Genomic DNA, 13,782 nt, shown 5'->3' with positions numbered 1-13,782 from the left:
AGATTTATTAACTTAGTAATTGTATGGACCAAATAATTTACAGTAGACAAATTCTCTTTTTTTTTTATTGTCATAAAAACACAAAACATAAAATTTGCCATCTTAGCCATTTTTAAGTGTACCATTTGTAGTGTTACGTATATTCACATTGTTATGAAGGAGAGCTCTAGAACTTTTTCATCTTGCATATATGAAACTCTGTACCCATTAAACTATACCCTTGCATTGTCCTTCACCTAGCCCCTGGTAACTACCATTCTACCTTCTGATTCCATGAAGAAAAAAAATCCTCATTTTACAAAATTCTCTAGTTTGTAGTCCTTGTTTTAATTTTCACCTCACTCTCCAAAAAGTTGGTATTTGCACAACAGGAATGGCCTTTACCGTATTCCAGAATTTGGACCTGTTGGTAGTGTTATGGTAAGAATGGAGCCTGAGTGTTCTTCACAGGTGAGAATCAAAAGAATGCATATGAAGCCCCTAGGAAATTAGAGTTCATTGGTTCTCCAAGGCCTCAGCAGGGCAGAAAGCTTTTTCCTCAAGGTTCTAATTGCATCTGTGATGTTAGGGCCTCAGGTCTACAGCCCACTTAAAGAACAAGAGACTAGCAAGTAATGAATGCCAGCCCCCTCTCATTTCCCAAGAAGTTCCCCAAGTTTTACTCCTTAAGAATCTGTATGAATGTTATGACTGAAATCAGAGGTTGCAACTCAAATGTTCTCAGTAACCAGGCAGTGAAACTTGTGGGATGAAAGAAATAGTGGATGGTAAGGGCAGTGATTGAACTGGAGAAAGGCATTCTAATTCAGTTTAAAAAAAAAAAAAGGAATTGGAGGACAAGCAAAACATATCTTTAGGCCCCTATGGTTGCCAAACCACCTTGTTGTTACTTCTAGATCTTCCTAAAAGGCAGATTTTCTTAATATATATAATTTGTATCCTATCATTTATGGTCCACATGCATAGAAATTCTGCCAATCTCTTTTCCTCCACTATCATTTCTTGGTGGTGGGGGCAAAAGGGACCATGTGTTGTGATGGGCTCCACCTTGTCTGACTTCTTGCTCATGTAGTTTCTCTACCCTGGAATGTCTGCCTCTTCACCAAGTCTTTGGATAGGTTGAGAAGAAGTCCCATCTTTTCCATAAAGCTTTTCCTGGCTATTTCTTTCACCCTCACTGATCGCATCATCATCTAGAACATTGCAGTAATAGCTTGGCATTTCATTCTGTATTACGTTTTTATATTTTTTATATGAATTATTCTTTTTGGCTTAAGTGTAAACATTTTCCAAGGACATAGATGTCTTTTATTCCTTGTATATCCAATGACATTCCTAGCATAGGCCTGAGCACATCATAGATGCTCATTAAATTCTGCTTGGTTAACTGGGTTAACCTATTCAGAAAAATATGGTAGTGGCCCTTTGTCCATGTGTACCCAGTCTAACCAACACCTGAAGACTAGGCCAACTTCTCAGTAATTCCCTGTCCTTAACATTAGTTACTATGTGTATGTATACAATATTCCCATAAAGTATGTAACCAAATTTAACAAGAAGAGTGGTTATACTCTTAGCCAGTACCTATTCTGATTACTTTATACTCAGTATGTTTCAATTGCCTCCCATTAACAGCAATTGATATTAGTATTAATATTTGAAAGGAATATGCATCTCATTGAGGTGTTTTGAATGTAACTATACATGGATGATTTACATACCTGATTTCTTTAACTTGTCTTGAAATAAGCCAAAACTAGAAAAAAATGATATAGCACTCTGTACTTGGAATCGATATGAATTATTTTTTTTAATTTTTAAAAAAATTTTTTGAAAGAACTAATTAATTAAGAGAGCAAGTCAGCATGAGCAGGGGGAGGGCCAGAGGTGCAGGGAGAGAGAGAATCTCAAGCAGACTCCACGCTGAGCACAGAGCCCAGTGCCATGACTCTGAGATCATGACCTAAGACAAAATCAAGAGTCAGATGTTCAGTTGAGTGAGCCACCCAGGCATCCCGGGGCTGGCTTTAAGTACTGTGTGATACAGGAGTTCAAATTATATCCCCAAACCTATTTCCTTTCTCTCTCCCTCTCTCTCCATCTCTCAATTCACTTCCTTTGGGTTTTTACCATTCTTTTTTTTTTTTTAAGATTTTATTTATTTAACAGAGAGAGAGACCACAAGAAGGGGAGTGGGAGAGGGAGAAGCAGGCTCTCTGAGCAGGGAGCCCGATGTGGGGCTCGAGCCTAGGACCCGGGGATCATGACCTAAGCCAAAGGCAGATGCTTAACCAACTGAGGCACACGAGTGCCCCAATATGAATTATTTTCATAGAACTCTCTGAGCTCAGTGCAGCAAGACTGGAAGATTTAGTTAGGAATGTATGGATTTAACCAATTAGGATCATATCCTCAAGCCCTAGCTAGTATCACTGTGCCAGACCATTTTTAGGTTGGCATCTTTGGATGTCGTATTGCCAAGAGAGGAATGGCAGTGAAATTTCATTTTCTGTCCTTTTCCAATTACAGGTAAAAAGCTTCCTACAACGGGAGAAGTGCACATCTGGGTGAAGGAATGTCTTGATCTACCACAGCTAAGGGGCAGCCATCTAAATTCTTTTGTTAAATGGTAATAGCATTGATAACTCCGCTTCTCTCAGTTGTACCAAAGCCTGGCCTTTGCTGGTTGTTTTCAGGTCTCAATATCTGTGATGCTGAAACTCATAATTCATGGTTTAAATGACACAACTTGGAACAATGGCGACATGAACTAGAGGGCTCTATGACATTGAACCTCAAAGGTTTTTTTAGTTTTAAAACCATGAAGAGGGCATACATACAAATGAAACCACGGACCATGAACTCAGATATGGAATGCCTTCTAGGAGATACATCTGCTGGTGAGGGTAATATTCAGTATAAAAAAAACTCATCAAATTTCTAATGGTAGGATGCCATACCCCTTGATTCTTTTGTGGCGCAGGGAGAATTCTTCCTCCTGTCCCTTGTCCCACCTTTGTGAACTATTTGCAAAAGGTCTTTTGCCTCATCCTGAAAATATGTAGAAAATGACTTGCTAAACAGACCCTTACTAATAGTTTGTCATAGGAGCTTAAGACAATTTGAGTTTTTAAGTGGCAAACTTTTTTCTCTGTTATACATATAAATGCCTAGCATCTAGTCAGTAGTAACTAAACAGAGATTAGTGTGTACTCTCTTAGCTCCCCCTGACTAATTTTATCTACATAGATTCTTCCAGAAGACCAGTTATAGCTATTTAAGTTTTTATGCCATTATCTGTGATTTTCCCTATACATATTATTCATAGAGATATCAGCTGGTAAGATTTTTTAGCTCAGGTCAGTCTCTCATTCTGAGACAACTCTCAGACCTTCTTGTGTTTATAAGAGGTGTGGTAGGTTAAGAACAGAAAACAGATAATCAGGAATGCTTCCAAATCTTAAAAGGAATCCTCAAGCAATTTCTACCACAGTAAGCATTTACTAAATGAAAGCACTAAACTAAGTTGTTTGCTTCATATGTAATTCTAATATTAACCTTATGAAATAGGCATCACCATTCTCATTTTAAAGATGAAGAAGCAAGTATCTGAGAGATTACATGACTTCCGCTACAATACATAACCAATAAGTAACAGAGTCAGGATTCAAAGCAAATCTGCTCACTGTAATGCAGAGCCTCTCCAGCAGGATGCTGCCATTACCACCACAACCGCCATTATCACCACCACCATTACCACCATCATCACTACCACCATCACCACCACCATTACCACCACTGTCATCGCTGCCACCACCACCATCATGGCTGCCATCACTGCCACCATCACCACCACCACTACCACTTCACCATTATCACTACCACCGCCACTGTCACTACCACCATTGCCACCACCATCACCAGTGTCACCACAATTATCACCACCACCGCCATCAGTACCACTACCACCACCACTGCCACTGCCATTACCACCACCACCACCACCACCACCACCACCACCATTACCACCATCACCATCACCATCATCACCATCATGGCTGCCACCACCACCACCACCACCACCGCTACCACCACTAACATTTCACCATTATCACTGCCACCACCACTATCACAACCATCATTATTGCCCCCATCATCACCATCACCATCACCATCACCATCACCACCACCACCACCGCTGCCTCTCTACGTTCTTTTTTCTTCCATTTCTTTCTGCCAATCTTCAGTAGCTGTGTTGACGTGCACTGAAAGCGTAAGTGTTCACCATCTTATTAAAATGCTTTCATAATAATGATTCCTTTTGTAGTATCATCCTTCCAGATACAAGTAGGAAAAGTCGTCAAAAAACCAGAGCTGTAGGGAAAACCACCAATCCTGTCTTCAACCACACCATGGTGTATGACGGGTTCAGGCCTGAAGATCTGACAGAAGCCTGTGTAGAGCTTACTGTCTGGGACCATTACAAATTAACCAACCAGTTTTTGGGAGGTCTTCGGATTGGCTTTGGAACAGGTAATGTTTGTTATGTTTTTAATTCCTCTATGAGCAAGTGCTTCTGGGGACAGTAGAGGTTTGTTTGTTGTTTTGCTTCTTCCTAATGAAAACAGTTATTCTATTTCTGTTAAGTGTAATGAAATGAATGAGTGAAGGAATGTCAGGCTGTATGCCAAGGGCTCTAGATATGAAGATTAACAGGATGTAGTGTCTGTCCACACAGAGCTTAAGTTACTGTGTGTGGGAGGTACAGAAAAGTCTTCATCACTACTCTTCCCTGAAAAAAACATTTATGTCTTTACATGACTAAAACTGTGCTTTAAATAATCATAGTAAATAGTATTTATGGAGCACTAGTCAGTCTCCTGAGTGCTTTATTTATATTATTTCACTTAATCCTCACAGAAATCCTATGAGTAATTACTAATCTTATCTCCAGAGGAACTGACGTTCCAAGAAACGAAGTAACAGAGCTAATAAGTATTAGAGCCAAGATTCAAATTTGAGTCTGTTAGACACTAAACCCCAAACTACACTTCCTTAGAGATCCTCTGGTGTCACTTCCAACCCATGCCGGGCGCTATCCCTACTACCCCACTATGTCCCTGACAGATTGTCAGCTAGCTTTTCTATGAACACGACGAGAAATCATTACTCTGTGAGTAGAGGGAATAGTCCCAATTATGGAGTGCCCCGTTATTGGACATTCCAGGTGATTAAACAGTTCTTTCTTATAATGAGCCCCAGATAGGCCCTCCTGGTGATATTGAAACTATCCCTTGCTGTCTTCCATTGATGATTATAATTAGGGGATGATCCTCCCCCCCCCCAATGAACTATTCCTTTCTAACTGCAAAGCTTCTTTTTTTTTCTTTTGCAGGTAAAAGCTATGGTACTGAAGTGGATTGGATGGACTCTACTTCAGAGGAAGTTGCTCTCTGGGAAAAAATGGTAAATTCCCCCAACACTTGGATTGAAGCAACCCTACCTCTCAGAATGCTGTTGATTGCCAAAATTTCAAAATGAACCCAAAGTCAACTGGCTCTTCCACTGAAAACTACTCAACAGGTGGAATCTGATCTTGAAAATCTGACTATGTGGACGGATTCTCACCCGCTGCCTCTTGCCACTAACGGATGCTACACAGCATGTTAAAGTCAACCTGCTTATGCTTCTTTGGTTATAAGCCCCAAGAGATTTAAGTAATAACAAAATGTGTAACTTATTTGTGGCTTCAACATTAAAGAAGATATTTGAGAAAGCTAGAAAAATCAAACGGTTGCTTCTGCTTCAAAGAAAAAGCCGTCAAAAAATATTAAATGTTGGGTGCTTTTCACCAGCAAAATACTCTAGTTTGCCGTCCTGTGTTTTGCACCACATGTCATGCTACAGTTAGGAGGGCCTGCTACTCAGTGGTTGAAAACCCTCGCAGGAACTGAAAACACGTAGTTTTTGGAAAAGAGGGACAGAAAAATACTCTTAAAAGGGGGGGGGAGGCAGAATATCAGTGATAATAAAGAATTTGACCATAAGAAAACTATTTACTCTGTAATCCCTATTAAAATATGGAATTCCAGGTTAGGGCCTTGAAACCACATCTACTGCACGCATTTCTGCCCCTGAAAGTGCTTCCCCCTTGCCTAGTGTCCAAGTCTCAGATGTGCTTTGGTGCCACCCACTGGCTCATAGGTGGAATTCAGCTTTCAGCTTTATTTTCTCCTAAGATCTCAAGTCTGTATTTTGTAATAGACTGTGTAAAAAAACAAAAACAAAAACCTTGCATATACAAGATTCTGTTTTTCCTATAACGCCACTATATGAAATTGGCATGAGAGTGGTCACAGACATGCTTTGCAATGAAGTTTTAGTTAGAATGTAAACTGTACTTCTTATGTATGTATAATTTTCATAAAGTATTTTGTAAAAACTCTTAGAGTAAATTATTGTATGATTTAGTCATGTTGTCAAGTTAATCTGACTTCTTATTTTGAATGAAATACTTTATGTTAGGGATCCTAAAATTTAAATTCCCTAGCAAGGCTAAAGAACTGCTGAGCTAATATTTCTTGAATCTTTACTGCAACTCTGGACATCATTTCCTCTAAGTGAGAAGCTCTGAGTATGTTATTGAAAGTGGAACTTTTATTTTAAAAAAGTAGTTGAAAAGCGTTGAAGGTAAGTTAACATTTATTTTTGGAAAGTTTTCCATGGAGACATTTTTGGGGTCATTTTAATATATAAAGAATTACTCCTCCTTAGGACCCAACTTGCTTGCCTTTCTCAAAATAAGCACTGATTTTAATGTAGGTTTAGGGGGAGCCTGGGTGGTCAGGTTGTGAGACCTTACAACGGGTGTCTAGCAAATGTCACTGAAAATGACTAGAGTGCTTGCCTCCTCTAAAGATATTAGAATCTTCTACCCATTTGCCAGTGGCTAACCTAGAACATGCCCTTCCCATTGTCTCTCACGGTCTTTTAGGGAGATGTGTAGTCCAGCTCTAGGTCCCAATTCTGCTCTGACCACAGGGGAGGAGCCAGGTGAGCTGAGAAGAGGCACACCTCCCAGGTGGGCCAGGAATAGTAGCAGAAGTGCAAATCCTTTCCAGCTCCTGCACTTCAAGGTACCAGCTCCTTTCTCAGCCCTTCTTTCAGTTACCTGCTCAGCCACCTTCCAATATCCAGCCAGCTCTGAAACAATGAGGCTGGGTCTAGTGTCTCTCCCTGGGACTGCCTGCCTCCTCCTATTCTCAGATCCCTGAAGTTCAAAACACCAGAGTGAACAAAAGAACCACCTTTGGTATCAAAATGATTTGGGCTTGAATTCTGGCTCTACCACTCTCTGGGTGGCATGGGGTAACTTGCTTAACCCCTCTGTGCCTTCGTTTCTTTGTTCCCTGTAAAGTGTAAAATGTAGATAATAAGGCCTACCTTTCAAGAATATCGTTAGAGTTAAATGAGAGAAGATGTAGAAATGTCTAGTACTGTTGTACAGAAGAACTCTGTAAAAAGTAGCTTCAAAAAAAGAGACATCAAAAGACTCAACGAAGTCAAGTGGAGGGGACTGTGGTCATCACTAGGGAGAACATTGGCCCAGTCTTATGCCTTGGACTTCTGGGGAGGAAATACACTGGATACATTCAGGTTCAAAAGTAGGCTTCAGAGCGGAGGGGGATGGGGGAATGGGATAGGCTGGTGATGGGTAGTAAGGAGGGCACGTACTGCATGGTACACTGGGTGTTATACGCAACTAATGAATCATGAAACTTTACATCAAAAACTAGGGATGTAATGTACAGTAACTAACATAATATAAAAAAAATTAAAAAAAAAAGTAGGTGGGGAGAAAATGGTAAAACAAGGAGAACAACCATGCGGAGAGGATTCCAAAGTGATTATTACTAAACTGCAAATTCTTTGCGAAGACAGATGGTATCTAATTTATTTGTTTACTTAGCATCTTGCACTCCGTTGCACATAGTAACTGTTTGTTGTGTAAATCAGTGAATGAATATTGATTAGGGTCTTGTGAGATTAGGGTCTTGTGAGATTCTTAGACTTGACAAGTAATCTATGGACTTTGTTAGTTAAAATAATTTTAACATGTACATGTAACATTTTTTGATGTAGAAAATCTATTTATTCCACAAATATCATTGAGCATCCATTTTGCACAAGGGACATAGAAAGGTGGAGAGAGGGGAAAGCATTCTGAAGCTCATCCCTCAAGAAACAACGGCTGTTAACACTTTCAGTGTTTTTCCTGTCATCTTTTTCTTTTCTTGGGAAATATATTCTGTGGATTTACTTTACTACATCAGACAACCATATGTGGTCATCAGCAAATAATACATTCAATATATGTGGGACTCTTTTATTTAAATGAAGAAGACTGTTCTAATTTTCTAGTCACTTGTCTCAGCATTGCAAGTTCCATTTCAGCATAGGAGCTTGAAATTTAAGGAAAAGAAGAAAAATGAGGGGAAAATACAAGTAAGTTTAGCTCACATTTTTGAAGTCTTTGGAATCCACATTCATAAAATCTCAGTATCCTCTAATTTCAGTAGTTACTAAAATTTCAGTTCAGAAAATTTCTCCAGTCTTCCAACATTGCTTTCCTTTTATAGACAGGAGACCCTGATCTTTGAGGCCAAAGTGAAAATCTGAAACTTCTTTCTGATCTGTTTTGCTTCCAGTGAAATTTGAAGCATTCAAAAATCCATCCAACATCTATAAAGACACCCAGGCTTTTCCCTACTCATCATGACCAGATAGTAAGTCTGAACATCAGAAACAGTGATTGCAGGAATAGTCAATTCTTCACTCTGTGCTTCAATTTTCCCAGCATTTAAGATCACTCTGAATTTTAATTTTTTTAATCTTTTTTTCAGTTCTCTTTCTAGCATAAAAACTTCCCTCCCATTAAGTTACTTATAAACACGATAATGTTTAATGGCTGCATAATATTTTAAGAAAATATAATTTCTTAACATTTTCTCTTTTTTGGACATTTAGGTTTCCGGATTTTAGTTGTTAGAAACCGCACTGCCTTGAAAAGCTTTGAGCAAAACTTCTTCTTTTGGATTATTTCCTAAGCAAAACTCTCCGCAGAAGGGCGATCATTAGTTCAAAATGTTTCAGGTCCTCAACACCTACTGTCAACTCACTTTCACCAAGAGTATGAGAGAGTACCTATTTCACTGTACCCTTGCCAGTCCTGGGTAGCCTTAAAATAGGGGAAAATTTTTTTCTAAATTGATAGATGAAATCTAACTTTAACTTAAATTTATTGGATCACTGATAGGGTTCAATATTTGGCCATTTTTATCACCTCATCTGTGAGCTTAATTGTTCATTTCTCTTCTAAGATGTTAATGCTTTATTGATTTGTTCAGGCTTTCTTCAAAAGTGTAAATCTATCGTTTGTTATTTTTATGGTGGATATTTTTCCCAGTTTGAAATTTGCTTTCAACATCCATTCAACACACGTTTATCTATAAGCCTCCCCCAACTGCCTGGCACTGTGAAGTATCAAGGATGCCACAGACGCAGTCCCTGCCCTTAATGATCTCAGGGTTTAATACGGGGAGGCAGGCAGGTGAGCAATGAGTGTAAAAGCAGTAAGGCTTTCACAGTTCCCATGAGAAGTGTGAGCAGTCTACAGAGGAGGCACTAAGAGAGCTGAGTGCTCAATTCTCATGTAGGGGCCAGGAAAGGCTTTCCAGAGGAGACGATTCTGAAGTGAGTATTGATGCTGAGTAAACTAGTGGAGCAACAAGGGACAAGGTGGGAAAAGGCATTCCAGGCAGAGAGAACACCTACAAATGAGGCCAGAGAGCTGGTCGGTTAGGGAACTTCAATAGCTGGGTTGGACTAGGGTGTAAAATGTCAGGTCCTGAGGAACAAGAGGCTGGAGAGACCTCAGAGCCCACAACTTAAAAAATTATAAATAACTTGAGATGTTCAGCGAAGTCAAATTAACCTTTTCCTTAATCATCTTTTACACAATGTTTAAGCTAAGAAAGTCCTTTCTGACCCAGAGTTTTTATACTTACCTTTATTTTCTTCTATTTTCCATTTTTAATACTTCGATTTTATTTTACTTGTGACATTTAACTGTTTAATTCACCCGGAATTGACTTTGGTATATGATGGTAAGCCTCATTGGGATCTTTTTTCGGCTGTAATGTTTATCACATCTGTATTGCTCATTAAGCTTCTTTCCGTAACCTTATTTTGCTAATGGGTAAAAACAGGGAATGCTGAATATCCAATAAGAGGTATTCGAGGACAATGATAAGGGAAATGAAAGAAATTTCATTGGGGTTTCCTCTTTTACTGAACTGTGTTAAACACTACAGGTACAGCTCACAGGTACTTAGGATCCTGACTCCCACGGTAGCGCTGCTATTTTGTTCTTACAGGTTGCAAATTTTTAAGGCGCAAACCTGTTTCCACTGACAGTAATTCATTCTCGTGACAACTGAAGTGGGGAGAGGGAGGAGGAATATGTCACTGGCAGCTTGATTTGTTTACTCCTCCCAGAAATTAGGTAGAGTCGGTTTTCTTCCCCGGATGCTGGCTGGAAACCCAGTGGGGTCGGCATCTCCTCTCGGTACAGTACAGGCCCAACACCGGGCTGGGAGCTGGGAGCTGAGAGCTATGATTTGTTAGAAAGGCAAGCATAACCCGACCAGATTGGTTCTGGACTCCCCCAGATCTCCCTGTTACTTCACAGCATTCTGAAGACCTGTCTACCAATCACGGCGCTCCTTACTGGAAAAAGCAACTGCTGGAGAGTGCTGGGAGTCCCTAGCAACGCTCTGAGGCTTTTGAATCTGAGGGGGAAAGACTGCAGTTAGCCAATGGTGGAGCAGAGCAGCGCCTATGCCTCAGGAAGAGAAGCCTCTCAGGATGGACCCTCCACCCTCTGAAGAGCCCTTAGATAAGCAAAACAAAAAACTAGAAAAGCAGGAAGAGGAGATGGAGTTTAAGGAACTGGATGGTCTGAAGGAGGCCTTGGCAAACCTCCGGGGACTGTCGGAGGAGGAGAAGAGCGAGAAGGCGATGCTTTGCTCCCGCATCCAAGAGCAGTCCCAGCTCATCTGCATCCTGAAGCGGAGGTCAGACGAGGCCCTGGAGCGCTGCCAGATCCTGGAGCTGCTCAACACAGAGCTGGAGGAGAAGAGGCTGCTGGAGGCAGAGAAGCTGAAGGCCAAGAGCAAGCATGCCCAGAAGCTGGAGGAACGCTTTATGACCCTGGCAGCCAACCACGAGTTGATGATCCGCTTCAAGGACGAGCACAAGAGCCAGAACGTGAAGCTCAGGGAGGAGAATGAGAAGCTGAGGCTGGAGAACAGCAACCTCTTCAGCCAGGCTCTGAAGGACCAGGAGGCCAAAGTGTTGCAGCTCACCGCCCGCAGCGAGGCCCTGTCCAAGGAGCTGGAGACTCTGAAACAGAGGTGTGCTCAGGAGGCCTGCCAGGCTCAGGCCAGAGAGAAGGAGCTGCTGGAGCTGCAGAGCCAGCAGGCCTGCGCCCACACCCAGGAGACGGAGCAGCTGCGCAGCCAGCTGCAGAGCCTTAAGCAGCAGCACCGGCAGGCCATGGAGCAGATGGCCAAGGCCGAGCGGGCGCATGGCAGCCTGAACCAAGAGCTGCAGGCCAGGCTGCAGACAGTCACTCGTGAGAAAGACGAGCTGTTGCAGCTGTCCATGGAGAGGGGCAGGGTGCTTCAGAGCAAGCAAGCGGAGATTCGCCAGCTTGAGGAGAAGCTGGAGACAGCAGATGTGGCCAGGAGGCACGCACTGGAGAGGTTTGAACAAGAGGCCGTGGCCGTGGACAGTAACTTGAGAGTGCGGGAACTTCAGCGCAGGGTGGATGGGATCCAGAAGGCCTATGATGAACTCAGGCTGCAGTCTGAAGCCTTCAAAAAGCACAGCCTGGATCTTTTAAGCAAGGAGAGAGAACTCAACGCCAAACTCCGCCATCTCTTCCCATAGGAAGCTTTTGTTTCCTCTTTCCTCTAATTTAGAATTTAAATATTTGTGCCTTAGCATTATGACAAGAGTAAAGTTGGTTTTCCATTTATTATACTTTTAAGCATGAAAGGCAACTCAAAAGCTGCTTTACTGTGATGTTGTGGTTGTTACTGTTGTAAGGCTAGCACTAATTTTCAGTCCTACCACCTAAAATACACGTGATTTACGAGATTCCTTTCTGTGCCTTTGAAATCCTCCTACGTTTGCTATCATTATCTCCGTCTTCCTCATAACTTTTTCATTCTCAACGCCAGATATCCTCAAATATCCTGAGACTTTAAATTAGCAGCTCCTATGGACTTAGGTGAATCTTAAAAGTGCAAGGAGATATACTATTGTGAAAACAGTTTTGCATATTTCCCCCTTGTAGATAGGTAGGTCTGTGGTCTCCCTTAGTTGAAGATACAAACTGTAACAGTTAATAGCATAATAATAGCATAGAGAACTTGCAGAAGAAAGTGTCTGATTTTGCAACTGACAAACAATTGCTTGCTTCACCTGCTTTATAGCAGTAGTAGCCTTTGATTTTATTTTACTTGCACTGGCTTGGAAAACAAAGATTGAAATCATTGAGTTCTTTACCAGAGTAGGCAAACTGTATTACAGTCATTCTATAGGAGCAGTAAGATTCAAGTAAGTGAAATCAACCAGTTTTCATTTTTCCTGCAAGCTTAGATCACATTCCATTTTCTTGCAAAATTCTCCTTAGTAAAAACAGGATTTATAGGTGCAAGGATGCAAGTATCTGTAGTTTCATTAAAATTGCATATTAAGCTAATAGACAAAAGGCCCCAGTTTACGGTAACAAGTCAGAGCAGACCAGGTATGATACATAAAGCAATGCATAGTGATGATTTTGTTTCTTTTAACAGTATTTCCTTGCAATTACCTTTTCCTTTTTTTATTTATTTTTTTAACTTTTTCCTTTTTTAAGAAAACACCTAAATGAAATACATATGTATACTTACAGCATGTTTGTAGGAATACCTAAATATGTAGATATATAAAAACATAATAGTTATTACATCTATTTACAGAAAGTTCTTAAAGAGGCAGTTATAAAAAATATATTTTATGCTTCCCTATTTCCCTAGTTTTAGTCAATATATAAGCATTATTATAAATATCTCTCAAAATAGATTGTAATATAGTCTTTTCCTTACCCATTCAGTGCCAAGGGTCCCAAGAGTTAGCTAATAATTTAGATGTATTAACTTTCCTTGGTATCTTTTTAATAAACAGTTTTTGAGTGTTACTTTACCTCAGGCAGTTTTTTAAACCTATTTTCTCACAGTCCTATTAAGACTGTGGTATTACATACAAATTCCAAGAAACCATGTTGTTGGCTTGAAAGGACCATGTACTTCCTCTTACACATTCAAGAATCAGAATATAGGAGCTAATTTTATTATGGTTATCCCTTATTGAGCTCATACTATTATTGTGCTGAAGCACTGTGGATGGCTTGTTTTATTTATTTAATCCATAGGGCCGCTTGAGAAGGTAATTATGTTTATTTATATAGCAAGGAAGAGGAAACTGGGATTCAGCAATTTGTCCAAAGCCATTTAATCACTAGGGGTGCTGGGATTTTTGATGACAACACCCCACTGAAAGATTCCTTGACTACTGAGTGCCAAGCTCAGGGGTTAGGCACTAAGAATAAGTGTGAAGAAGCATCTTTTCTACCCTGGCAGAGCTCCCACACAGTCTAGTCTAGGAGCAAAAAAA

The 13,782-nt window shown here is 40.6% G+C and overlaps 2 protein-coding genes across 30 annotated transcripts in view; both read left to right on the top strand.

The window, feature by feature from the left end:
• The window catches only part of SYTL2 (synaptotagmin like 2), a 121,222-nt gene extending 114,779 nt beyond the window's left edge, over window positions 1-6,443 (top strand). For all 29 annotated transcript variants that reach the window (XM_045815610.2, XM_045815621.2, XM_045815622.2 and 26 more), the window contains 3 exons: window positions 2,530-2,629; window positions 4,328-4,533; window positions 5,396-6,443. In XM_045815610.2, coding sequence (XP_045671566.2) covers window positions 2,530-2,629; window positions 4,328-4,533; window positions 5,396-5,541 — 452 coding nt within the window. In that variant the 3' untranslated portion in view covers window positions 5,542-6,443. The remainder of the gene's footprint in view (window positions 1-2,529; window positions 2,630-4,327; window positions 4,534-5,395) is intronic.
• Window positions 6,444-6,520: 77 nt separating this feature from the next.
• CCDC89 (coiled-coil domain containing 89) lies at window positions 6,521-13,005 on the top strand. The gene has a single exon (XM_045815637.2). The coding sequence runs from the start codon at window positions 10,900-10,902 to the stop codon at window positions 12,010-12,012; it is 1,113 nt and encodes a 370-aa protein (XP_045671593.1). The 5' UTR covers window positions 6,521-10,899; the 3' UTR covers window positions 12,013-13,005.
• Window positions 13,006-13,782: the final 777 nt, after the last annotated feature.

This window comes from Ursus americanus, chromosome 16, assembly GCF_024610735.1.
Source record: "Ursus americanus isolate L20-20 chromosome 16, mUrsAme1.1.p, whole genome shotgun sequence".
Classification (NCBI taxonomy): domain Eukaryota; kingdom Metazoa; phylum Chordata; class Mammalia; order Carnivora; family Ursidae; genus Ursus; species Ursus americanus.
Note: the sequence above shows the minus strand (reverse complement) of the source record. Positions and strands in the feature narration are given on the sequence as shown.

Coding starts and splice junctions, on each gene's coding strand:
- CCDC89 (XM_045815637.2), top strand. CDS start 10,900: ATGCCTCAGGAAGAGAAGCCTCTCAGGATGGACCCTCCACCCTCTGAA.